At 41.4% G+C, this 26,893-nt stretch overlaps 2 protein-coding genes and 1 long non-coding RNA gene across 4 annotated transcripts; 1 reads left to right on the top strand and 2 right to left on the bottom strand.

Annotated features, from left to right (window-relative positions):
• Positions 1 to 1,007: 1,007 nt before the first annotated feature.
• LOC307217375 (small ubiquitin-related modifier 3) lies at positions 1,008 to 10,972 on the bottom strand. 2 transcript variants are annotated; one of them, XM_079978493.1, is made up of 4 exons: positions 10,788 to 10,962; positions 6,895 to 7,023; positions 5,708 to 5,779; positions 1,008 to 2,818 (listed from the first exon to the last, which is right to left on the bottom strand). In XM_079978493.1, the coding sequence occupies exons 1-4, from the start codon at positions 10,806 to 10,808 to the stop codon at positions 2,756 to 2,758; spliced, it is 285 nt and encodes a 94-aa protein (XP_079834619.1). In that variant the 5' UTR covers positions 10,809 to 10,962; the 3' UTR covers positions 1,008 to 2,755. The 2 variants fall into 2 exon arrangements, with proteins under 2 accessions (XP_079834619.1, XP_079834620.1); XM_079978494.1 differs by lacking the exon at positions 5,708 to 5,779 and having other exon boundaries at positions 10,788 to 10,972.
• A 221-nt stretch (positions 10,973 to 11,193) lies between these two features.
• On the top strand, positions 11,194 to 12,175 carry LOC307216546. The gene is made up of 2 exons (XR_013839135.1): positions 11,194 to 11,654; positions 11,773 to 12,175. It is a non-coding gene; the product is annotated as an uncharacterized lncRNA (long non-coding RNA).
• A 4,185-nt stretch (positions 12,176 to 16,360) lies between these two features.
• Positions 16,361 to 26,860, bottom strand: PTTG1IP (PTTG1 interacting protein). Its single transcript, XM_079976945.1, has 7 exons — positions 26,533 to 26,860; positions 23,672 to 23,724; positions 20,247 to 20,355; positions 19,363 to 19,468; positions 19,172 to 19,237; positions 18,728 to 18,774; positions 16,361 to 17,999 (listed from the first exon to the last, which is right to left on the bottom strand). Exons 1-7 carry the CDS (start codon positions 26,642 to 26,644, stop codon positions 17,953 to 17,955), a joined length of 540 nt encoding a protein of 179 aa, XP_079833071.1. The 5' UTR covers positions 26,645 to 26,860; the 3' UTR covers positions 16,361 to 17,952.
• Between the last annotated feature and the right edge of the window lie 33 nt (positions 26,861 to 26,893).

Raw genomic sequence — 26,893 nt, 5'->3', positions numbered from 1 at the left:
TTGGGTTCCATATCCTCACACTGCACCTACTATCACACGCTCATACCCTGTTTTTAAAAGTGTTTAATTCATGTGGACATTTCAAATACCTGGTTAGAGACTGAGTAGTATGTACTTCATGATCTACACCATGGGTAAGCAAACTAAGGCCCAGGGGCCAGATCCAGCCCAATCGCCTTCTAAATCCAGCCCACAGACGGTCCAGGAATCAGTGTTTTTTACATTAGTAGAATGTGTGCTTTTATTTAAAATGCATCTCTGGGTTTTTTTTGTGGGGCCTGCCTGGTGTTTTTACATAAGTAGGATGTGTCCTATTATTTAAAATGCATCTCTGGGTTATTTGTGGGGCATAGGAATTATTATTGTTGTATACAGACTCAATAATAACCCAATGCCAATGGTGTCAAACAGTTGAGGGGAAAAGATTCTGCAGGACTCCCAACAACCCAAATGTTTTGAAACAAAAGCTGCAGGTAACTAGACTTTTAGCAAGTAATGACAGCATCTCCATAGCTACAACCCCAAAATAGTGTCAAAGTGAAAGATTTAAGCATTGCCCACCATCAAGCTACAACTGCAAAAATGTGGCTTTGGCACACTACTGTGGTAAAGGCATATTGTGAGATATCATTCCAACAACTCAAATTTTACACTAAAGCTAAATTACTCAAATGTGAAATTTTTATGTGCAAGTTAAACAGAAGCAGCAGCTGTATGGTCCAGGTGTAATTACATATAGAAGCAATTCCAAATGGATCTGCAATGTTTTCCTGAAATGGGTGTTTGATGTGCAATTATCTCTGAAATACTGAATACAAAATATGGCCTTGCCCTTTAAGCCACCATCACCACTTCCTCCCATGCCATCCGTTTTTCTAAATAGTAAGTGCATTTCATCTGAGATATTAAGGATAAATAATATCACCATGTAATTGTAAGTTAATAAAGAAAAACACCTCCAGGGTGTATTTTATGAAAAACTGATTTTTATGCCCTGAACAGTAGGCTTACTCTCAATAAAAGAACTTTAATAAAAGATGTACATAAGAATAAGTTGTCAGCATTTCAGTGATACAGCTTTGAGTACAGTCATATGAAATGCAGCAGCATCAAGCATAAGCCAAGAGACAGAGTAACAAACTATATTTACTGTGTACAGTAGTAAAGGACAACAAATGTAAAAATTTGTGAATAACAATGACAGATTTTAAAATACCCCTCCTTAGACAACATATAACTGAAACAGAAAAGACTTTTTTCCCAACAGGATTTCTTGCAAGCAGATAATCTAACACATGATGGGTAGAGATTAAAAGGAAGTGACATTCTCAAGCAGCAACGAACAGCATCCTGAAAGTCAACAGAATGAACCTTGTATTTTTGGATCTCTGCAAATTAAATTTTATCAAGCCAGTTGTCACTACAAACATTATTTTGAAGTTCAAAATATTTGAGGATGTAGGACACAGCAAGCCTCTTTAAGAATGTATCACTACATTCAGAATTTCTTGCACACTTGATACCATATTTTTTAAAAGCTACACCTAATTTACTCATTATAATATAACTAAAATATCTATGAATTGATGGTGGTTATCCAAAGAGCCCCAGGCACAAGCAGGAGACTCTGCATGTACATGGGGAACAGGTACCGGACACATTTCTCCTCTGCAGCCCTCCAGTATTGCACAATACTCCAAAGGGTCCTCCTCCTATAGAAGGCAACCTTTCAGGAGACATGAGAAGTTATAGCAGGAAGAGACTGCAGAAATCCCTGATGTGCACACACAACATGGCACATGGTCCTTTGTATCCCAGCCTATAGATTTCAAAGTAGCAGCTAAGGGAATAGTTAAAATTTCAGCTTTCAAGAGAGATGTCAGAAAAAGGTACACAAGTTTATTTATTGCCTAATACATCAATAAGGAGTGATTCTCACTGGGAACAATCTGTTCAGAATTTCTCCTAAACAAATTCCATTAAAATTAGTTGAACACCATCGCTTCCTAAGACGATCCGGGTTCTGGTCCATTCTTTAAACATTTTATCAAAGACATTGGTGCTCAATGTTGGACATGTGACAGTTAAATAGAAGATGTGAAAGTTAACCTAAGCAAATGCTACAGCTGCTGACAAACTCAAAGACATTCCTTTACTTTTAAAAAATTGTTTTATTCTATGCTATTTTATTATGAAAAAGCACATGTACATTTGCATTACCTTAAACTGTCACTAAGCATGTATCTGAAGTACTGTCCTTTCTGCATATCCCATTAACAGTTTTAAAGTAATACATGTGTTTAATGGTAAAATCCTCTCTTTCTCAACCCACCTGTTTTGAGAAACTTACTATTGCAAGGAAAAATATTTCAATATTTACATTACATAATTAAGCAGTAAAACAGAAACAAGGAAAGCCAGGGCTAAGTATCCTTCTTTTACAGTAGGCTTGTATTTAGGCCATCAATTTATAGAAACAAGATGACAGCAGACAACAACTGGTATTTTACTTATTTGAAAATTTAATTTTGACTGGGCCCATTTTTATGATGCAGTAATTTCCCACAGATGCAGCTTCAACTTGCACACGCAGTATATCAGGGACAGGAAAAGAATTTGGATAAATGTCTTCAGAACATGAGGAGATTCCTGTATGATTGGCATGTTCATTTGTTTACTATTTAATAGCAAATCCAAGGACAGATGATAAAGTGAGTTGAAATTTTACATTCCTCTTCCTAAAAGGACAGGATATTTAGCACATGCCACCCGTCTGCTGTTGAAACACATCAATAGTATCCTCATCTTCCATTTCCAACTGTTAATAAGACAAAAAAGTAACGAGTTTTAAAAATAATATTTAAGGAATCTTGTTTCTAATATACCAAAACCTCTTAATTCAGACCTCTGGTTCAGTAGATGCCTTCTCTCTTGCTCCACTCTTGTTCTGTGTTGCTGGTCTGTTGTTTTGCAGTTGTGTTATGTTTTTTATGTATCTGTACCTGTTTTAGCTGTGAGATTTTTGTAACTTGCCTTGGGATCATTTGGTGAAGGGTAGGCTACAGGTACAAATAATTAACTTCATGTTTGGAAGCATACTGTGTAGAGGTTTGTTTAGATGTATTATTTTATCAGCACCAGTTTTCCCCATTCCAGTGCTAAAAGCTGCATCTCTCACAAACTCATATTGGGTTTCTAGAATTAAAGAGAACTCTGCAACCACATCTGCTTGCTGTATTGCAGGGATGGGGAACTTCTTCAGCCCAAGGGAGGCATTCCCTTCTGGACAAGCCTCTGGGGACCACATGCCAGTGGTGAGGCAAAAGCATTATTCTACCTTTGTACAGCAGGCTAGTTTCTCCACACTCAACACATCTCTGTACTCTATCCAAGCAAGCAAGAAACATTACTGGAGTTCAAGGACACATTCTACTCAGGTAAGAACACTGGGGGGGGGGGGGTGCAAAGCAGGGTTGGGGAGGATGTGGCTTGGAAGGTTAATATATAGCCTTGAAGGAACAATGCCCTTCACCACTCTCCTAAAAACAGAGGAAACCATATACTTAGCAAATCATTATCTAGGTACCCTTACTGGTCCAACACTTCACAATCTGGCAGGCTAAATATTCTTGGGTTATTTCTACTGCCAACTCCTACAGCTTTCTTAATATGATACACAAGCATTTACAGTGCATTTCCCCTCAACATTAGCATGCATAAAGCACATCTCAGAGGGCATGCTAAGAAAGCCGCTAACACAGTCATTCCAAATAAATCCAAGAGAGAAATTTAGTGAAGATAGGTGGGTGGCTGCCATCCCGTGTGTGTATGTTAACTGTGGTAACTTAATAAAATACCTTATGGAATTTAGTTTTCTGTACTACTATTTGTATTTCCATATCAGGCTTTCTTCTCTCTCCTGTTCAGTTTTAAGCTGTTAATTGGGTTAATTTATCTGTATTAGTTTAATTTGTGGATTGACTTTGTTATGATATACTTGCTTATTGTCACTGATTATTTAAATGTTACATTTTTTCAGTTGCTATTGCTGTACATTTTACACCTTGTGAATTGTTTTGATAAAAACAAACATATAAATAGATAAAATGCTCTTTCCTCCCTTTCCACAACTTTCGTAAGTGGAAACAGAAAGGTACTGCCAAGTGCTTTCTCCATAAGCACAGCTTATGAAAGAAACTGGATGGTTATTCTTCTCAGAAGTGGGTTTTTGCAGAAGTAAGTTACTACTACTTTTCCTCACTCAACTTCTCCAGAATCGCTGATGTTAGTTCCTGCAGATATACAGCTCCTGACTCAAAAAGTACCCTCCCTTCTCCACAACCTGTGGAAGGATGGATGGATTCTATTGCTTCTCATGGCACAGGCACTGCTTGGAACTTCTGCAAAAACCTAGAACATGAGCAAGCAGGCCTCTCTTCCCCCAAATTCTGTGCACAGGTCATAGGACCTCAGGAAGATAAAAGAGAGGCAAGGCAAAATTTGTAGACACAGATCCTCAACTATAAACATACAGAAAAATCTAGCAACTTGCATGAATAATTTTACATAGGATAAAACAAGTATTTCTGGTGCCAGCCAGCATGCATGGTCTGGCGAAACGGTTAGCTTGGACTAAAACTTTTTTCCTATTCCAATTAATGGCTTTCAAAACCTTTAGAAATAGTAATAAAATAAGGATAAGAAAGGCATCAGTTTTCACATCCTACATGAAAGTGAGAACATTTAAAATCAGACTAACAATAAATATTAAGACCACATGTTATCGATTTTGGAACACATTTATTTGGAGAAACCAGATCTTTCCAGTAGCTCACACATTCATATGTGCTACAGCTCTCTTAACCCAAAATTCCTATCTTTCTTGTGGGGTATTGCCTTAGATTCCATCTCTAAGAATGCATTTTCGTGCACTCCCTCCAGCCAAATACTTACAGTGCAGTTCTTCATGCCCATTTGGTGTCCTGTTGAAATGGAAGACTCTTTGATCCAGTAGAGCCTTCTATCAGAAGAATGGCGAGGGAAGTGATTTTCCATAACCATCCTACCCCCTGCAGCCCCCTCACAAATCTGCTGGAGGCACGTCAATTGATACAACCCAGCATCTTTACTCAGAAGAAGTTATTGCTGAGTTCAATAGGATTTATTCCCAAATAAATGTGCACAGTGTTTCAGCCTCAGTAAGGCTTGGTGGGGAAATTTGTAGCACGCTTACACTATAAATTTGATACAGGGGAGAAAGTTTCCATGAGAAAAGATTAATATTTTTTATCAATGATGAGAGAATTCCATCAAGTACCACAGGCATGGAATTACATCATGCCTGGGATTAATTCCAGTAAAGGGATCTGTTATATGTATTTCTAATAATCACTGAGAGCCTACCAAAATCTGTCATCTTATCAGTCTGTGTCAACCTTATTTACACCCCAGAAACCTTACACACCATTTCCTCACTAGTGGAAACTGCCTGTGAATTTTGAAGACCTGCAGCTTCTCTAATAATCTCTAATTGCTTTCTCTCTCCCACCTTGATGGACTCTTGTTAATAATGATTTAGCTCACCATAGTAACATTTTATTCTAGGAATCAACATAATTCCCATTTGAAGTAATTAACTAAATTCCAAGACACAGGCAGTAGCCACAAGCTCAGCTTCAACTGTATAACAAACACCACTCTCTCTTACCTGTGCAGGTGTGTCTGTTTCATTAATTGGTTGTCCATCAAATCTGAATCTAATCTGTCTCATTGACAAACCCTGAAATATGACAGTTAATGTAAATCCACATATATAAGTTAATGTCAAAATGGATATTGCTCACAGACATCAGTATTTCAAAGAATTAAACTGAAAGCTGATTGAGGATACACACTTCATGAGCCAAGTATCTCTCAGGAATTTTATTGCCTCATGCAACATTTCTATAAACTTGTCTAATTTAGCAATCTCAGTAGAGCTGCTGGAGATGCAATGTAATTAGGACGGTGTCTTTTCTTTGTCAAGTGTAGAGGTGACTTTCTATGAACAGCAGAATCAAATACATTCTTATCTAGGCAACCTTCTAGAGGCCACCTGCAAATGATGGCTAGAGCCAGAGGCAAACACAAGCCGAGCAAGAAAAGCCAGAGGGCCACATTTGGCTCCCTTAGCCTATGGCTTCCCACCTCGCAGTATACAGTAAATCCACAATTTATGTGGAGACTACATTCCAAGAATAGTACATAGAAGCCAAAATCACATACAGTCAAAACACACTGGGTGCAATGGCGGGTGGGATTGCCAAAGCCTTTTTCCCTTGGATGCCCACCCGCTTTTTAAATTTTACTCTTTTTTGCCAAATGCGTAAAGCTGAATGCACACACGTTATGTGTCTGATGGGTTTAATGTAATCTCATGAGCACCCAGGTTTATCCACACCACACAGCACCATTAAATGAAGTTTTCTCATACTTCAATTTAACACTGCATAACATAAATGAGATAAATTATGACTTGACACTTGTGCAGATATGTCTCACAACACAGGATATTTCCTTGGTGTCTCCATTAAAGAAACAAGAGATAGGAAGAAACTGGTTACAGTAACTGAATTTTTGAAAATTTAAGTTCTAGGACAAAGCTAATAAATTCAGCACTGCAAATGAAAGGAATTCAACAAGCACATCAAAGATTATGTGGGATAATTGTATGCGTCAACACACTAGCATAATGGGTTTTACACCACCAAGGCATCAGAACTTTGTATGCCTTGAGAAAATATTCTAACATCAAAATTTATCTGGGCAAATAAGCCATGGGGGCTTGGGAGCCTTTTTACGTACCTCACAATAAACAAGTGCATAATAAAACAAAAATATAGTTAACTCATTTACCTGTCTCTCACAATAGGCCTTCATTAGTTTACTTAGTGGTGTGTGCCGTTTTATTTTAAATTGGACCACTGATCCATCTTGGCCAGCTACTTTTAAATTGATATGGTCATTCTCCGTTTTCACTCCTTCCTGCAAAACAAAACATAAAAGTTCAGATCAGTATTTGGGGAGCATTAGACAAGAGAACCTGGCTGATACCTGCAGCACTTAGAAGATTTCTCAGAAAAGAACGTACAAACCACCTGCTGGATAAAGTCAATGCCCACCTTGTCCAACATCTTGTTCTCACAATGGCCAAGCTGTGGGGAACCTGCAAGCAGGACCTGAGCACAAGAGCACTCTTCCCACCTGCATTTCCAGCTACTGGCATTCAGAAGCATTCCTGCCTCCAACTGCAGAGGCAGAGCATAGCCTCCACCATGGCTAGTAGCCATTGATAAGACTTAATTCTTCATGGATCTGTCTAATCCTCTTTTAAACCATCCAAGTTGGTGGCCCGCACTGCCTCCTACGGGTGTAAATTCCATAGTTCAATTATGTACTGTGTGAAGAAGTACTTTTTTAAAAATTTGCCCTGACTCTTCAAATTTGCAACTTCACTGGATCTCCACAAATTCTTACTGTTATGAGAAAGGGGGTGGGAATTATCTATCCACTTTCTTGACACCATGCGTAATTTTATATGCCTTTATCATGTCTTCTCTTACTCACCTATTCTCTACACTGAAAAGTCCCAAATGCTGCAACCTTTCCTTATAGCAGAATTGTTCCAACCCCCCTGATCATTTTAGGTTGCACCTTTCTGAATCACTCCCAACTCTGCAGTATGCTTTTTGAGGTGAGGTGACCAGAGCTGTACACAGTATTCCAAACATAGTCACACCACTGAATTATATAAAGGCATTATAATGTCAGCAGTTTTATTTTCAATTCCTTTCCTAATGACCCCAAGCATGGAATTTGCCTTTTTCACAGCTGCTGCACTACAGTTAAGCAGCACACAGATGTTATTAAATTAAAAAAAAGAGCAGAGCAAACCAAACTACAGGAAGCCAGTACAACTTACTCCTATTTCAAATTCTATTCAGTAGTGGAGCTACTGCTGATTAAGTCAGCCCAAACGCAGCAGAGGCACAGACACACAAACCTGTAAAAAAAATAGTTTGACTTACACTGGCAAAAGGATGGTGTAACCCCTGCAGGGTGGCTAAGCCATGTGACTAAGCTGAAAGGAATTTGGAATGGGGTATTTCTGCTTCTCCCCATGTGTCATCCTGTTGTTGAGCATTGGCTTGTAGAAATGTTCGGATCTTTCATTGTGACTGCAGCACAACCATTTTGGTATGAATTAACAAAGCACTGCTTCCTCAACTGGTTTGGAGGTATGATTTGTAACACAACTGCAGATGATATGTAATGCAGCCTCACTGCATTATCTAGCAACCCCTCCACATTTTTAGTCTGAAAACGCCCTCTTCTGCTACTGGACTCTAGATTTTTTTACTCTAGGAAATTCCGTTAGGATTTCAAGATAAAAAAATGAGGTGAAATCTACAAACATCAATTTTGCCTTCTTTTTCCACTGAGTAGCCCAGGGAGCAACACAGCAAGTGATAGAAAGAAAAGGTTGGCATAAAAACTTCTCCCAAGAGGGTTGCTGAAATCCCCCCCTCCATGGCTTACCCTTAGAAAGATTTTAAATTGTATTTATACTTTCACTGTTGGTAAGCTTATACTTAGGTCGCAATCCTAACCATGTCTACTCATAAATCATAGTTGAGTCAAAGGGCTTTCTCCCATGTAAGTGGGGTTAGGATTGTAGGCTTAAACACACAACATAGCATATTAAACAACTAGCAGTTTTAATAAATTTCTAGTACAGTCATACCTCGGGATAAATAAGCTTCAGGTTGAGCATTTTCGGGTTGTGCTCTGCAGCGATCCAGAAGTAATAGAGCGCATTACTTCCGGGTTTTGCCGCTCGTGCTTACAGTCAAAATGACGTCATATGCATGCACGGAAGCGGTGGAACGCGGCACGCGCAGACACACTGTCGCGGCTTACGTTCTGTTTGGGATGCAAACGGTGCTCTGCAACAGATCCCGTTCACATCCCAAGGTACCACTGTAGCTTGATCCCAAGTGTTAGTCTCACACCAATTACAACATTTCCCTAGCTGTATGTGTTATTCGAAATGAACTTTAAATGCTTATAAGAATCCACAGCCTAGTCATGATGCAAACTGAAAGCCTTCCTCAAGCAGCAGAGTAAGTTGTCTTATACTGATTCAGATCCATTTACTTGAGTATTCTCTAAACCTGGAGTAGCCAACATGGCACCCTCCAGATGTTGTTGACTAAAACTTCTATCAGTCCCAGCCAGCATGGCCAAGAACAAGGGATAGGAGTTGCAGTCCAAACCATCTGAGGATATCATGGTTGACTAGCTCTGGACTACACTGACTGGTAGCAGCTCTCTGCTTTTCAGGTAGGGAATGTTCTCATCTCCTACCTGAAAATGCCAGGGACTGGTCCTTGGACCTTCTGCCTGTAAAGTGGATTCTCTTTCACTGAACTACATCTCTTACTCCAAATTTGGAGTGCAATTAATAGTCAATAAATTGTCAAAGATGTGCCACCCTGGGGTCTTAGCTTCACCACCACCGGTCGCCTGTAGCAGGAGGGAAAACAACCTCCAGTACTAGGCAATCTCCTAAAAAATCGTAGGAATTGCAGTTTCCCTCACATAACTACCTATTACAGTACTCTTAAACTAAACTTCCCAGGATACTTTGGGGGAATTAAAAGAATGGGTGTTAAATACGCTTTAAATGTAGTGTAGGTATTCCACAAGTCTGCAAAAAGACTCAATTTTAGAATGATCCCTCTCTGCTTTTAAAACTATGGGGGGAGGGTGGATAAAAGCCAATTTTAAAAAAAGCTACATACCATCCAAACAACTGAAAAAACTTTCAATGCTTTCACTCCTGCTTATCTGAATATTTTCAGCCTACAAACACCACTCATCTATAAAGCTCACCTTTAAGCGACTCTGTGATGTAGGCTTACAACTGATGGGGACAACGCTAAACGTATCATCTTTCATTAAATTGTTCTAATATTACAATGAGGATAGCGATTGTTCCACACGCGCAAAACAGAACAGTGTAATGCTCTGCATACCGTCTTGGGAGATATCCTCCACTGAATTCAATGGCCAGCACTTGACTGCACTGAAAACCTCTCCTCAAACTTGCAGCCAGATCCTATGCATATTGAGTCTCAAGTCGCAACGGGATCAATGGGGTTGCTCTGTCTAGGGCAGCTCCCTCGCTATATGGATGCACGCGGGGGAAGGGGGTTCTTAGGTGCAAAACCTTTTGGAAATTACTGGACACCGCTCCGCGTAGACCTCGGTCCAAGAGCACGCGGTAAAGGGGCCGCAGGCGGCGAGGAGAGGGAAAGAGGCCGGATGGATCCGGCCCCCGGCGAGAGAGCGCTGCCTTGCGGAGCACGTGGTGGTCGCGCCTTCGGCCTGGCTCGACAATAGCGAACCCGGCGGGGGCGGGCCAGGATGGGAGTTCGCAGAGAAGCGGCGCGGCCTAGGAGCGGCGCCGAACTCTTGCGGGAGCTCCGCGGGGGAAGAGCGCGGTCGGGCCGCCCCTTCTCGAGCCGCCCTCCTTCCCGGTGAGGCGGGTCCGGGTCTCGCCGCTCACAACCGGGGCGGGGGAACGCAGACCCTCGGGGCCTCAGCCCCACGGCGAGCCTCGCGCCCTTCTCCTGAGGGGGGCCGGCCGGCAGGCAGGCTCGGAAGGGGCCCGAGAGGAGGCAGACGGCCTACGGGGCCCGAGCGGCTGAGGGAGGGGGGCGCTGCTGGGGCGGCCTCGCACTCACCTTGGGCTTCTCCTCGGACATGGCGTCGCGTCAGGCAGGGACCTCTCAAGGAGCGAGTCCGCACGCGCTCGGAGCCCCCGTCTTCCTGCGCTCTCCTCTCCCGCCCGCAGCAACTACCCGCGAGGACGCGCTCCGCTCCCCGCAATCTTCGGCTCCCGGTTGGTCCCGGAGGGGTCACGTGGGGGCGGGGCGCGCTCCCGAGGCGCGCTCCCGAGCGATGCTCTCCCCGTCGGGAGCGCGCTTCGCCAGGGCGGAGGAGGCGGCGGCGATGGCGCCGAAGGTGCGTCATCGCCGGCTGAAGCGGGAGCGCTTGGGCGGCAGAAGGTGCGCGGGTGGGGGGGGATGGGGAAGGGGAGGAGCCACGTCAGGGCGCGGGAGGAAGGAGGGGGCGGGGCGAAGGCCTGGGGAATGGAGGAGGGTCGCCCTCCATAGCCCCCCTATATGACCTGTTCGGAGATATAACGTCATGGGCCTAAGAAGCCGATTATAGAAATAGACTCGAGGCATCGCGCATTTGCTCTCGTACACAGACAACGTCTCCTTCTGTTTCCACACGTATTCACATAAGGACCTTTTAGCTGCTGCGCTTCAAGCCTACCTTGGTTGTAAAAGCTGTAAGAAAACGCTTCATTCATTCGTGGCAGCTAAATATTTCCTGGGAGGCCAACAAACTAGGCAAATTGCAAAATATTTATTTATTTCATAAAATTTATAAACTGCTTGGCTGAAATAAAAAACAACAACAATGCAGTTTACAAATACAATCTAATAATGAAATGATGAAAGACAGTAAATAAAAAAACAACAACAACCCCACATTACTTGCCATCAGAGACGAGTCATGTATTAACTAGTTGAGATTCCTGCGTTTCCCAACCTTGTGCCTCCAGCTGTTTTTGAACTACAACTCCCATCATCCCTGACTAGCAAGACCAGTGGCAAGGGATGATGGGAATTGTAGTCCAAAAACAGCTGGAGGCACAAGGTTGGGAAACACTGGACTAGATGACCCTTGGGGTACCTTGCAACTCTACGATTCTATCAATCTATAAACAAGTTTACAACTTGGATTAAGCTGCAGTGGGCCACAACAGCTCAAAGTTAGTTCACAGCACAGAAAACTGGAGAAGGCTCATAGCATCAGAGCAGCATCATACCTACCTGCTGATGAATACTTGGTGAATACTTCTTTTAGCAGGTATTTTTTATACAAGTTTTCTGATTTTTTGGTAATTATAACTGATTTTATATTATTTTTGTAAACTTGCAGTACACTAGAGACTGTAGTGTTAAGTGGGCTCCAAATAGTTGAAATAAATATTTTGTCCCTCACACCAGCATTTAGCCTATGAAAGAACGTTTTTTGCTGCATTCCCTGAGCAAGGTAATACATAGCAAGGATTGAAGCCAATAGTGGGTGGGGTCACCCCTTCTTTCTCTCCTTGCTCTGTTTCAACAGCAAGCCGCAATGTGATGGACAAATCACTCTTGCCAGAGGTCTGAACTGAAGTGTTGCAGAGCAATTTTGAAATTATGCCAAGGTGCACCCATGCTGCAAAGGCTGGACTCCCAAAGGAGCTGAAACTCTTTAAGCACAAACTCTGGTAAAGCCTAATATCAGCTTCATGTCTCTTAACATTTCAGTGCCCCTAATTGCTCCTCTGGCTCTTAATAAGCTGAGCAAGCACACTGTACTTTATGTGCAGTATTCATATTTATATGACTAGGAAAGAAAACGAGGCATGGATGTTTCACTTGGAGCAGTAAGGCTATTACAAGTTTACACTACAAAGACTACAAATGGCATGGGACGACATTGATCTGATCATCTGGGTAAGCTATTAGAGATCACTAGTGAAGGAATTAGTTAATCCAAATTAGAAAAGGTGCAGAAATTACTCTTTCATTTTCAGCAATAAGAATTTGTGTAAGCGTATGTCATTTTGCTGAAACTAGAGTAATTAATCATTCTCACAGAAAATTGAACCTTTTTGTTAAAAAAGCCACATTTACAAATGAAATGCTATTTTATAAAAATAATAGACTTGAGTTTCTCATTTCACATTTCCAATATTCACTAGTGCTATATGCAACTCTAAAAGGTATCTTACTATCCCTCATTAATACGAAGCCAGATTAGAATTAAAAGAGCATTTGAGAGTATTCTTGTGGCCACTTGTAAAGGCTCTCAGAGATCTATTGAGCCAAGCCACTAAGTCCTTTGCTTTATAAGTAAAAATTGTTTATTGAAAGCAACAAAGAATCTTCATAGATCACTGAATTAATATTTCTCTTGGCAACTTCCATATTATTTAAAAATAAAATCTGACAATTATTTCCAGATATTTGCACTTTTATATTGACTTGCCAAATTCACCCCTACAGAGGCAGAAATTCCAGTACTCTGGTACACAAATACATTCTTACCAGCCATACAAATAGATAGACTACTACTTCCGCCAAGTAGTTTGTCAGGAAATTAGCTATATCTGAATGACACTGAATGCAGACAAGAAATTGGTATGAAGAAAACAAAGGCAAAAAAAAGGCATTCCACTTATCTAAGAGGATTTTTTACAGTCTTCTTAGTACAGTACAGTCCAGTACTTTTTTCCTAGCAAATATCCTTAGAATTTGGAAGGTTTTTGAAGATGATGGAAGGTGACTTACTTTCATAACAAAACAGGGCAATAAACCAACCATAGCAATGGTATCCACTCAGCCATATCTGATGGGGATCAAGGTCACACACAGGTTGCCTCCATGACCCCAAACAACCCTGTTGGGTCAGACCATTGGCTCATTTGGCCCAGCATCAGTGTCTCCTTGTGCTATGGTTGGTTTAGGAAGAACTAAGAAAGAATTCAATTGTTCAAGTTTTGTGCCATGAGGTTTATGTGTCTGAGGAAGAGATATGTGTGCGTGTGATCTGTTTGTATGCATGAATTGTAAGAGTGATGCACTTGGACAGAGAGAAAGAGGTGCATGTATGTGCATGAGTGAGAGAGAGAGATGCATCTGTCTCTGGTTTTTGTGTGTGTAGTGAGTGGGGGGTGGGAACCTTTTATCCCTCCTGGTATTGGGGAATGTGTCCTTACAAACAAATCTTCCTAACAGTTATGTGTGCAGCCTCTTAACAGTGTTGTATGCGTGCAGACCTCTGCATTTGTGAGGTCGAGGGAGAAGGTGAATCAGCAATGACTGTTCTGCATTGTACTTTAATTTTGTTACACTGTGCTCCTCCCCCATGACAGCCATTTTGTGTTATGTGACTGCTAATCCAGTAAGTTGGGCAACCCCTGCACGGTATGTTGTACCAGTAGTTGTGGCAAAACATCTTAATAAGTACCTTGGATATGTGCAACATAAACAATGGAGCCTTGTTGGGAGTTCTGAGGCAATTTCAAGGAAGTGGAGACATTGATCATGTCGCGTCTTGTTAAATTGATCAAAAGCATAACTTAGGGCTTTGACTGAGTTTTTTGTATGGTAAATAAATCTTTTAACTTCTGGTTTTCTTTCAAAATTCTAGAGTGTGGCATATAAACACTGCTTCTTTCATCTGTGCCTTCTTCTCTGCAATCTGCGACGTAGAGAAAAGAATATCAGTTCTAAGCACAGTAGTCCTGACGCTCTCTGCCTAATGCAGCTATTCCCCCTTTACTAAGGAACAACATGTACCTAAATTTGGTTTGGGACAACTGGGAAATATTTCCGCATTGGGTGATTAACTTCCAAAACTTCTAAAACCTCCCCAATGGTTTCCTTTGAGATAGAACTCATATTTGAGGAGAGGGATTCATTGGGGTGGTGAGGTAGTTCACCCTGAAGAGGTACAAAATATTCTAAGTAGGATAAAAACTCATTGATCTCTTCCCAAAGAATATCTTGAAAGCAGTCAGATGAGTGTTATTTGACCCTCTCTCAGGCTGAAATCCTGTGCCCTTAATCATGGGTGAGGAATCTCTGGCCCTCCAGATGTTGAGCGACAACTCACATCAGCTTCAGTCAGTATAACCAATGGTCAGGGATAATGGGAAGTGTACTCCCAAAAAACATCTGCAGGGGGGCAGGTTCCCCACCCCTGCTCTGTTGTAAGGAGTAAGCCCTATTGTGCCATATAAGGCTTCTTAGTAGATACCTGTAGGACTGCACTTTCACTCAGCACACAGCCTCACTATATGTCATTTTTTAATGAAGTGCTTTTCGTAAGTGTTGTACGTATATTAGAAGCAACAAAGAAGATGGGAAGTTTGTTAAATATTGCACACAATGCAGAAATCTAGGAAGAGAGAAGACTGTTAAAAGGTCAAGATAGAAATGATAGAAGAGGAGACATTTAGGTAGCTTTTATTGCCCTTTAAAAATGTGGGGGGAGGTTATTAGGTTGTTTTTGTTTTGATTGTATGTTTTGTGGTTTTATATCCATATTTTATTCTGTGAACTGCCTGTGTATATAGGGTAGTATACAAATTTTAATAATAATAATAATAATAATAATAATAATAATAATAATAATAATGGAAGGCAGGTGCATGCACTAGGTGCATGAACTGTTGCAGAGAACTGGCAGAAATAAATGGCACAAGAAACCAGAGGTTAAGCAGGTAAGTCAGTATTAGATCAGGAACAGGGAAATCTGTAGCTCTCCAGAATTGCTGAACTCTAATCAGCCCCTGCCAGCGTCTCACAGGTTCCCCACCTCTGTATTACATGAAAGAAATATGACTAGTGTTGAGATGAAAGAAGAGCCAATACCAAGAAGTTTGAACTAAACTCAAAAAGAGTGAATGAATGGTGCAGTGGTGTGGCTTTAGTGAGCAAAATATTAGATGGCCACAGAGCTGAGGATAGAAGACATTTAGAGTGAGAAACTGGAACCAAAACATTACAGTAATCCAGGCAATAAGAACATGTATTAGAATTTTAGAACAGCCAACGTAAAGTAGTGAGATCTTAATAGTATTGTAAAGACTAACTTGATTACTAAGTCATGTAGATAGCCCATATATGTGGATAAACAGAGCAAGGTGAACATGCTGCGTGGAATGTTGAAGTGTATCCCCATCCCCAAAAGGTATTATTGTTCAGCCTTCTTGGGGCAGAGTAAAGGTAAAGGTAAAGAGACCCCTGACCGTTAGGGCAGAGTAGGAAGGAAGAAAGGACACATTTCATTCACTTCCCATTTCAAGGCCATCTTCCATTGTGTTATATATTGCTAGCAGGCTTTATTCTTGGACTGGCTGCCAGCCCCAACAACCTGAGGATGTTATACATGTATGTGGGACCTGCCACAAAACATTGCAGTGTGGAGCCTGTTCAGAATTCCAGCCAGTCATACCCTCTCTTTGAGGAGAGAGCACACACACACCAGTCAGCATAAGCCTTAAGCATTTTTATTTTCAAATTTGTGATTCTGTCACTAAAAAACACTTTCTTCAGATAATGACATCCCTCCCCACTCATACTCATATTCTTCAGAAAAAGGAGATTGTATGACCATGTGGTACAATAATTCCCTATTATTTATATTTGCTTAAGAGGGCAACAGAATGATAGAATGCCAAGAGATGTAAGATATTAAATATTTATTTTATTAAGTAAATAATTACAAATTTTGCTACAGTAAATAATTCATTTTACTTGTTAATATGGCAGAATAATTGTATGAAAGTTTTTATAAAACAATATCCTGTATTTCTGGAATTTACTACACATTGTCGGCAAATTTCGGCAGATTTCAACTTGTTTTTAAGATGTCAACAGAAGAGTAAAGATATTTAAATGAATAGAGTGTTTGTGACTTTGACAACATATATAAAAAGTTTAAGATTACAATGGAATCTTACTACTTCACTAACTAATATACCTCCGTATGTATGTGTGTTTTTAGAAGGGTGTGGGCATGAAAATCAGACATTTAATTTCTCTATACTATCTAATGCTTTCAATTTTGGGGTGGGGGAAAATAACAATATCATTCCACATTTTTCACAAGTTCTGTGTTTATGACCTAGGTGCTATTTCACTCCAGGCAAATGTAGTGTTTAAAGTTTCCTTGGAAACAAACTTTATACATTCCAAGTGTAGCCAGTCCTCCAAATCATTATTTCACGGTTTTGTTTTAATCCACTCTTCCACTTGACAGTAAACATTAAGAAGTTACTTTCCTTATTAATCTGTCTTCATAAAGAAACTCCAGTGCATAGGACTCTTGACGTAGAACAGCCTGAAGAAAAACAGGCTATTGCATCAAGCCAAATATTTTATTGGCAGGCCTTACTCTAGGCAGCAGAAATCAACCCCAAGGCTTCATTATGGTTCTTTACTTCAAAAAAGGAACCTTTTCATTCTTCTGATTTGGTTACTAAGGACATTCTTTCCAAGATTATACATTGCTTCAGATAATTACAAGCAGTACAAAGTTCTTAAATATAAGAAGAGCCTTTAAAATTCCAATACAAGCAGCCATTTAATCAGCACCAGTAAAGCATTTGTATCACACTGTTACTAACATAAATCAGTCTAACTATTTCTGTAGTTGAAGTGATTTAAAAGAGGCAAAGGAACAGAAGGAACACGCATACGTAGTCCAGAAGAAAAAGTAGTATTAATATATAAAAGTGCAAACCTTCGCAATCACACTATAAAAACATCTGTGCTGCAAACAGAATGTTTTTAAAGGTCAATTTAGGCACTTTTTGCTAGTGGCACAATTAAAGCTTATGTTCCTTTCACATAGTCTACCCACCTCGTTTTTTGATATGACCACCCAACTCCTACCCTTCAATTAAAAATAGCTATAATTTGTTGACCATAGAAAAGATTGACAAGAAGAAATGTGCACTGTCCCTCTCCACTTCATGAACAAATTTGTTCCAACATTTGACCAGCAAACAAAGGTTATGCTATACTATGTAAGAGCACAGACACCTGCAGGACAGAAAGAAGAAAAATCTAACATCTCCAGCCTGCTAGGCCATCTGGTTTTCAGAGGTATGTTTGGCTTGTTCGTTTATCTTGCTGCTTATTAACAGCTGTCTTCTAGTAAGACCAATTTTCCATTTGCAATTAAGGCATCTAATTTACTGGATCTTTTAGCAGCTGTACTACACATTCTATAGACAGCACTGGCAGAGCTTACTTTGGCTTTTCAAAAGAAATCTTAGTTGTTTTCAAATTTGGCATATGGGTTCTCTTCTTTAAACAAACCTGGAAAAAAATAACATCTGGTTAGAACACAGAGATCAAAGATATTTGTGAGGGGCAAATATGAAAAGGAAGTAGCCAAGGGAGGTGATGAAAAGTGGTTGCCAGTATTCGTGAAAGTAGGGGGCAGGATCAAAGTCTAGTGAACTGCATTTCTCAATAGTTTGCCTATCCAAATATTCCACACAATGTGGCATCTGGTTAAAAAAAAACCAACAACTCCTTTCTTGCAACATGTTTTTGGACAAGTATTTTAAAGAGTTATAATACAATAAATTATGTTTATAACGTTTTGGATTAACCCAGAACTGATTGTTTCTTGTGTCAGGGGTACTGATCTAATAATAAGAAAAAGCTGACGACAGCTTATCAGAATTACCAACACCCAAATTACCATTTAAGCAAAATCAGTTCAATGATACACTTAGAGAACATAAACTCCAGTCACTTTTGTACCCTTACTAAGGGCAGAGTGTCTTTAGTATTTCTGGAACAGCTGAACTGTTAGGGAGCAGGGTTTATTTCCTGACATTTGTGTGGAGGAGCAATAGATGGGAGAGAGAGATTGCTGGCAATCAGGGTTTTTTTTGGCTTGGTTACCAAGGCCAGTCAAAAACTGTGGGACACCATTCCGTCGGGTAATGAGTTGAAGTGGTAACTATCGCATGTTGATATATAGCACACTAAGATGAAGCATCTTATGCATTTGACAGCTAGCCATTGTCAATTACCATATTTTTTTCGGATTTCATCATGCCTTGATTTCATCTCTGCTCTCCTGCAAGAAATATAACATGTCTTAGGATGTTTGCAATTTAGAATAATTTTGTATACATTGTTTTCTCCTGTGTAGGAAGGAAATTATGTTAGTGAGAAGACAGCTCCCAACTAACTACATTCAAGATTAATTTTATACCCTGTCTTTTGACCAATAGAATCTTCAAAGTGCTTTTGAAGATTAGGACCTTCAAGCAGGTTACAATATAATTCCAGATGCTTATAAACACTGAAGTCCTCCAAGGCCAACACGTTAAGTATTACAGCAGATGAATAATGTATTAAGAGCACCTGCAACAGTCTGTTACTCCAGATGTTTTCTGCAAACATCTGGTCTTAACATCAAAAGGGAAGATAGCAGCAGGCCTGACAACATCTGTAGGTTGACAGCAACTTACCTTTCTTCCTGTCTTACTCTTCTCTGCTCTCTCTCTCTGGCAACTTTCTCATCCTCCTTATCAGGTCTGCACAAAACAAGAGAATTTAGGACATACATGATGAGGTATGCCATAACTTGAGGGGTATCATTAAGGTAAGTATATTACTGGTATTTATGGTATAAAAAATAAGAACATGTTCAGATACTTGCTTTCTGCTCTTTTTTTTCCTGCAGCAACAACAGCAACAAACACAAAGAGCAATAAGGATTATTCCTCCCACCACGGACATTGTAATTATGAGAGCTTCAAAATTCACTGAAATATATAACACAAGAAAAGTAGTGAGTGAGCCATTTGCCAAAAAACAAACAAACACTGAATTTAAAATAGGCCTAAGTTATTCTACACAAATCACTGCAAACTTGCCCAGATAAAGCATGGAGGACAAACTCAGTGCAGCAGCTTCATACAAATGAGCCATTGCATGGGCAATGTCCTCTTTAAGACATCTATAATGCTGAGCCTTCTGCTACCACAATAGCTTTAAATTTTCTTTTTTAAGGATTAGCTGCATTTACTATCCAAAACTATTGACCACAAAATGCATAATGGAATCTTCATGTTCAGAAGTTGCTTACCTTCCAATTACCAAAACACTGGGAGAATCATCATCATACTCTGCTTATCCTAGTAACACCTAACTAACCACTAAAAATGCTAATATCTTTGCTGTGATATAGGAACGTAACTAGAAAGAATCCCCATGATCTTGCTGCAGTAATGATTTGCTGTTTAATCCAGAAAAAAAAATATCTCTGCCTGTAAAATAATCTCACGGAACATTTTGCTTCTGGTAGCAAGTAAAGGAGTTCCACTCCTTTCTATCAACTTGTAAGCTGTAGTAACTTGATCTGCCCATGTTGCAAGGAGACTGCAAACTTCTGATACGTTTACCTATAATACCCTAAATAATATTAAAGAAAGTTATTGAGAAGAGGAATATTTATTGCATCCAAGAAGCAATCCAGGAATTGTTTATAAAGAAAATTGCAATGCCAATGACACACATGCAGTATTCCTGGAAGTTACTCACCCCAACAGACACCCCAGCGGGCCTTACTCAACTGGCAAAGTGAACTGGGAGGGAGGATATTTCGAACAGGATATTCCAGGCATTGTTTGCTGCTGCTGCACCATAAACACTGGAAAAAGAAGAGGTGGAAAATACAGCAAGCCGATAAACAAACAAACAAACAAACAAACCAGCTGAGTAGGATAAAGTTGAAGGGCAATATCCATACTTAGAGGAGACCCACTGAAATATATTTACTTAAGTAACTTCAAGCCACTGATTTCAACCAGTCTATTCTGAGAATGAACTAGCTGGGTATCGCCCAAAGATAGTGAAAGGAACACAACTGTATGCCAACATTATCAATATTGCTTCTATGTAATCTTGTTGACTAGAGGGCATTGCCAAGAATTCAAGAGCACTGCTTCAACCTTAGTCCCAACACTGCACTACTGAAGCACTAGGTCTGCTTGAGTTTCGTTTTGCCAAGTAATCCCATCTGAAAAAAGCATCAAATGTAGGTCATTTTAAAAGATCATAAAACTTGTTTAGTCTAGAACTGCAATCCTTTGTACTTACTTGAAGCAAGCTTCCCTTAATTCAGCAGAGACACAAACTACTCATTGTGTTAAACACATGATCACATTTAACATGTCCACACACAAAAACAATCCCAGCCACATTAAAATATGTAGTTGGCTGTTACATATGCATGGTATTAGTACCAAATAAAAATCTTACCATGTGGAAACTGGGAATTATAAGAGATCAGTAAATGAACTGTATAAAGTGGCCACAGATAGAAGCAGAAAGTTGTAGTGATCAAAGGGTACCCTGTCAAAAGCACCTAGAGGTCAAGGACTAACATTAGATTCAGACTCTTACAGAAAGAGGCAGCAAATTGGAAGTGGTTTTTCCAAGACTCAGAATTATACACTGTGCACCTCTAGGGCCTCCATAGTTGCAGTGCTTTCTAAACAATGCATCTGGCATGTTAAAGCACTGTGTAGTCAAATAGCCACAACAACATCACACACCCCTCCCAAATTAAGCCCTCATGTTCATATTTAGATGCCATTTTTTGCTTAATCTGTTTGCTGGGTGATTAGTGCAATTTTTTATGCTTATAAGGCACAGATGGGGAACCTCAGGCTTGGACACCAAATGCAGCCCTCCACTGTTCTCTTAGCTGGCTCTCGAATATTTTTGCCTGGCTGGAATGTGTCCTTGGAACTTCAATAATATTTCCTGCTTGCCTGAAGTGAGAACAGAAAGTGATGCATGAATGTGTGTAGAAGCAAACCTACTGTACAAAGGTAAAATACACACTTCTGCCTCTAGCCCTGCCCACACTGGCATGTAGTCCCTTAGTAATTGCCCAGAAGGGAATGCAGCTTTTTGACTGAAAATGATTCCTCATCAGTTCTATAGGGAATGGCAGGGGAGTCCAAATAAGTTCTATAAACTAATAGTGCATTTGTCCAAAACTGGCAGCAAATTCTGCTATCCTTAAAAACTATTTTGACTAAATTTTCAATAGGACTTGAATGCAATAAGTCTTCCTGCATTTTCCCAATATGAAAAGCCAGACAACTGCAAGAAAAATCAATATCTGGATGCTTCAGTACAATGAGACTTGTATAAAAACCCTGCTCAAGTTCAGGTCATAGAGAAGTTGCTCAGAAGCAACATCTGGTAGATTATAGATCAAAATACTCATTGGATGATTCTCAGGTATCTCCAGTTCATACATAACTCAAAGATGCTGGCTCTCAAATTTTTGTACTTAACGACCCTTCTTTCCTTGCCTAAACATGAATCTGCACTTATTGTCAACTAACAGTGATTTCTTTTTAGTTGGACGAACTAGCAACTGATTGAGAAACATTTCTCAAGAATTGGAAGAGGGTTTTCACAATACAATTTGCAAGTAAGAGATCACAGGCTTGCAACTTAAATCTGTTGAGGAAGGGGACTAGTTAATTAATTTATTTGAAGTATACTGTATAATGAAGAGTGGTGCCTATGCCTCATATCTATTCATCCCAGGATGAGGTGGCGCTGTGGGTTAAAGCCTCAGCGCCTAGGACTTGCCGATCGAAAGGTCGGCGGTTCGAATCCCTGCGGCGGGGTGCGCTCCCGCTGCTCGGTCCCAGCGCCTGCCAACCTAGCAGTTCGAAAGCACCTCCGGGTGCAAGTAGATAAATAGGGACCGCTTACCAGCGGGAAGGTAAACGGCGTTTCCGTGTGCGGCTCTGGCTTGCCAGAGCAGCGATGTCACGCTGGCCACGTGACCCGGAAGTGTCTCCGGACAGCGCTGGCCCCTGGCCTCTTAAGTGAGATGGGCGCATAACCCCAGAGTCTGTCAAGACTGGCCCGTATGGGCAGGGGTACCTTTACCTTTACCTTAATATTATACTGGTCTCTATAGAAAGAAACAGGATGTTATAAATCTACTTGAGAAAGCAAGATTTGATAATTTTTGCACAACAAGCTTGTTTCTGTATCACTGACCATCCTATTGAGTGTGTGTAGAGTAGATTGTGTAGTGAAGAAGCATCTGAGCCAGGGGTGGCGAACTTATGGCCCTCCAGATGTTGGACTACAAACCCCATCACCCCCTGCCAGCATGGGCAACGGTAATAAGATTCCTCACCCCTGTGCTAAGCCAACAGCTCCCTGTGCATAGACAAAGCTTGTATTCTGGAAGAGGCTTCCCCATTAAAAATAGAAACAATTTGATGCATTCATTCTCACTGCACATGCAGAATTATTCCTTTTATTGTATTTGCTGAGCCCCAGTCCTGATCCACCAGCCCAAAGGAGGGCTCTTGGGAGTGGTTTGGTGCAGGGATACCTAAGGAGGATGTCAAAAGCACCAGAGCAATCACTTCTAGTGCTTTATTAAAAGAGAGGTGTAGTCTTTCAACAAGTCAGCCTGCCAGGTCTCCCAGCCTTTACAGATGCAGGAAGGACACTGGAGCAAGGAGATGGCCCAAGCAAATGTTTATACATTCTTTATACCCAAACAGCATATGTCACTTTGGCCAGCACTTTCCATCACTTTACCTGACCGGATGAGGGCATAGATGGCAAATAACCAAATAACAGATAGTTCCCCTTTTCTGGGCTCAGAGCCCAGCACCCCAACCCCACAGATAAGGATAAAATCAAAGCAAGCGAATTGGCCTATATCAAAGCAAGTGAATATGAACATATATGAGCTCATGGTTGCAACTACCAATTAACTGGGGTTATCTTGACTACCAAGATTGCATTTGCAGGGTTTCTGGAACCGTTCACCTTTGGTTCAGCATAGCCCTGTGGATGCACTCTAGAGCACCTGAACAGTTCTGGGTTGGGCTGGCCTTTAACATCACAGCACCCAGCAGGCTCATAGACAATTTCAAATTACAATATGCATTCTGCAATTGTATACCACTTACCGTGACATTTTTCAGGCATTCCTCACATGTTTTGTTTGTGTACTGTTGGCAGCCTATTGTGAGAGAGTAGAGGAACGATGTGTTAGTTTATAATTGACAATGCATAAAGTTAAAGGTAAAGGACCCCTGACAGTTAAGCCCAGTCACAAACAACTCTGGGGTTGCGGTGCTCATCTCACTTTACTAGCCAAGGGAGCCGGTGTTTGTCCGCAGACAGTTTTTCCGGGTCATGTAGTCAGCATGACTAAGCCGCTTCTGGCGAAACCAGAGCAGCGCACGGAAACGCCGTTTACCTTCCCACCGGAGCGATACCTATTTATCTACTTGCACTTTGGCGTGCTTTCGAACTGCTAGGTTGGCAGGAGCTGGGACCGAACGACGGGAGCTCACCCCGTTGCGGGGATTTGAACCGCTGACCTTCCAATCGGCAAGCCCAAGGCTCATTGGTTTACACCACAGCGCCACCCACGCCCCTGCATTAAGTTAGTCACTCACTATTGCAGTTTTCTCCCATAATATATTTTGCTATTTTAAAAAAATAAGGCTGAACTCTACTTGTAGAAGTTTGTGGGATTCCCTGATGCCAGGAATCTAAGCCAAGTTGCTCATGGTTGTAAACATTTACTTCCTATTTTAGGACAGAAAATTAAGACAGTCCAAAATTCATTCCCATAATTTGCAACAATCATTTCTTAGACATTAAAATTCAGGCAAAGAGGAAGCTTCTAAACTACTGTATGGCTATTATTTACTTGTATATATATATGCTGTGCTGAACTGCTCTCAGGTAGGTACACAAAGTAGGTGTAATATGATGCCATTAAGATTCGACATTAGTGTCAGTACAATTGTGCAGTTGATTAATGAGGTCATGTTTAGCAATCAACTTTACAGAATAAAGTTCTAAGCAAGTGTCTTCTAGAACAACCCTGAGCACATGACACAGCCTGGTTTAGCTCAATTACAAGGAAGTGGTTTAGCAACAGGGCACTCATCTCGGTTTCCAGCATCTGCACAATGCTGTCAACTAAGTCGCAAATGCTGGCCAAGGAAACATCTGGGTTAAAGGAAGTGACATGTCCCTATGCCCACACACAGTTCAAATGAACTAGTCAATGCAGGTCACTGACGTAAACTATGAAAGCAATGCTATAGCCATATCCTATCATGTATTTTACTCAAGTGAAAACTGACACCAGAAATATAGGATAACTTATACTAAGTTAGACATTGACCATATGAGCTTTCTAACTGGGGATGACAGGGGACTGAACCTTCTGTATGCAAAGCATATGGCATGGTGCTTCTTACAAGCACCATAACAATGCCATTCATGCTTATAAGGGTAAACCCCGCTATTTTCAACCCTAAACAAACTTTTTTGCATACAGCAATTTGCCACATCATGAAATTCAGAAATGGCAACCCTGTTATCCCAAGACCACACAAGGAATAGCCCAGAACAAACTACAGTACAACAGCCAACTTTGGACTTGCAGTTTCTCCAGAGATCTGAAGTTCCCACATTAACCAATAGAACTCTTTATACTATCAAGAGATCAAAGTGTGCTAAGGAGCAACTAATCTGTATCACATGGCTGGATATCAGGAGTTTTGCTGAAACTATTTATTGCCTGGCAAACACATAACATTAGCTCAGTGAACAAATGAACTCAGCCTCAAATTCAGAGACTAAAGAAACCAACCTTACTCACGGTAAATCTAATGCTTCAGTTCCAACTTAAGGAATGCAAACGAACAAGAACAGAGACCAGACACTGATTACACCAGTGCTTTCTCAAGCCGCTAAGTCCAGTACAGTTTTTTAGAGCTGTCACCAGTTTTCATAAATCTTAGGCAATCAAACTTGCATGTGTGCAAAAAATTACAGTGGTACCTCGGGTTAAGTACTTAATTCGTTCTGGAGGTCCGTTCTTAACCTGAAGCTGTTCTTAACCTGAAGCACCACTTTAGCTAATGGGGCCTCCCGCTGCTGTTGCGCCGCCGCAGCACGATTTCTGTTCTCATCCTGAAGCAACGTTCTTAACCCAAGGTACTATTTCTGGGTTAGCTGAGTCTGTAACCTGAAGCGTATGTAACCTGAGGTACCACTGTAGTTCTGAAGCAGGAATGTGTGGTAGGAGGAAATCCCTTTCATGTGAGAAAAAAGAAGCCCCTTTTTAAGATAACAGTTTTCCATCTCTATTTTTTAAAATAATAATGATGATGATGCTTGGATTCAATCTGCCATATTGCTGAGGCACCCTTTCACATTGTAGCCCTTAGGTTATAGGGCATAGGCTTTGGGGGTGGGGAACCTAGGTATCTGATCAGTTAAGTATTTTAACATGGGGGACAGTCTTCCTGTTGGGAGGATCATAACCTCAGTTAAGTATTTTCAATCCTTTACAGTACTTGACAGGGGAGGCAGGTGCCCCCCTTGGCTACGCCCATGATTTATAGGGTTTGCCCCCGCGTATTCTCACCGCTGCGTTTCGAACGGGCTTTCCAGGTATCGTGCGTACGCGGCCATAAAAACAAACTTTCAGGAAAACACTTCGGATCCCTGGCAACGCGTCACAGAGCGCAATAAAGCTAACAAAATAAAACAAATCACGGCAAGCCCCGGCGGCGCCGCTCCTCGTCGGAAACGAGGCGCTGTTTTGGAAAGGGGAGATGAGAAAGGACGCACGGGCCACGAAGGGCACGTCCACACCGGAGAGCCGCGCAATCGGCGTTTAAAAGCGGCGAGGGGCGGGGAAAGGAGCGGGCCCGGGGCTGCCGAGGGAAACTCCGCGGCTGCCTCGGCCTCCCACAACTCCCTGCCCCCGAGGTGGGGCGCCACGGCCGAGGTCTCTCACCTGCTTGCTCCCCGGGCCCGGGCGTGGGGGCTCCGCGGGCGACAGCGAAGAGCAGCGGGACGCAGAGCAGGAGAAGCGGCCGCGGAGAGGCTCGGAGGCAGTGGTGGCCCATGGCGGAGAAGGCGCCCCGCAAAGCCAGGCTCCCTCTTCTTCTGGCGCCAGGAAACACACACACTCTCTCTCTCTCTCTCTCTCTCTCACACACACACACACACACACACACTTTTCTGCTTTCACTGCGCTTCTTTCTCCTCAGTTCTCCGAGCTCAACAGGAAACAAACACACCCACACCCGCCGTGACACACGCTCAGTCGCGCTCTCGAGCGCAGGCCGTTCTCCTCACTGACGGGGCGGGAGCGC

This window comes from Podarcis cretensis (genome assembly GCF_951804945.1).
Source record: "Podarcis cretensis genome assembly, chromosome: 5".
NCBI classification, from domain to species: domain Eukaryota; kingdom Metazoa; phylum Chordata; class Lepidosauria; order Squamata; family Lacertidae; genus Podarcis; species Podarcis cretensis.
Note: the sequence above shows the minus strand (reverse complement) of the source record. Positions and strands in the feature narration are given on the sequence as shown.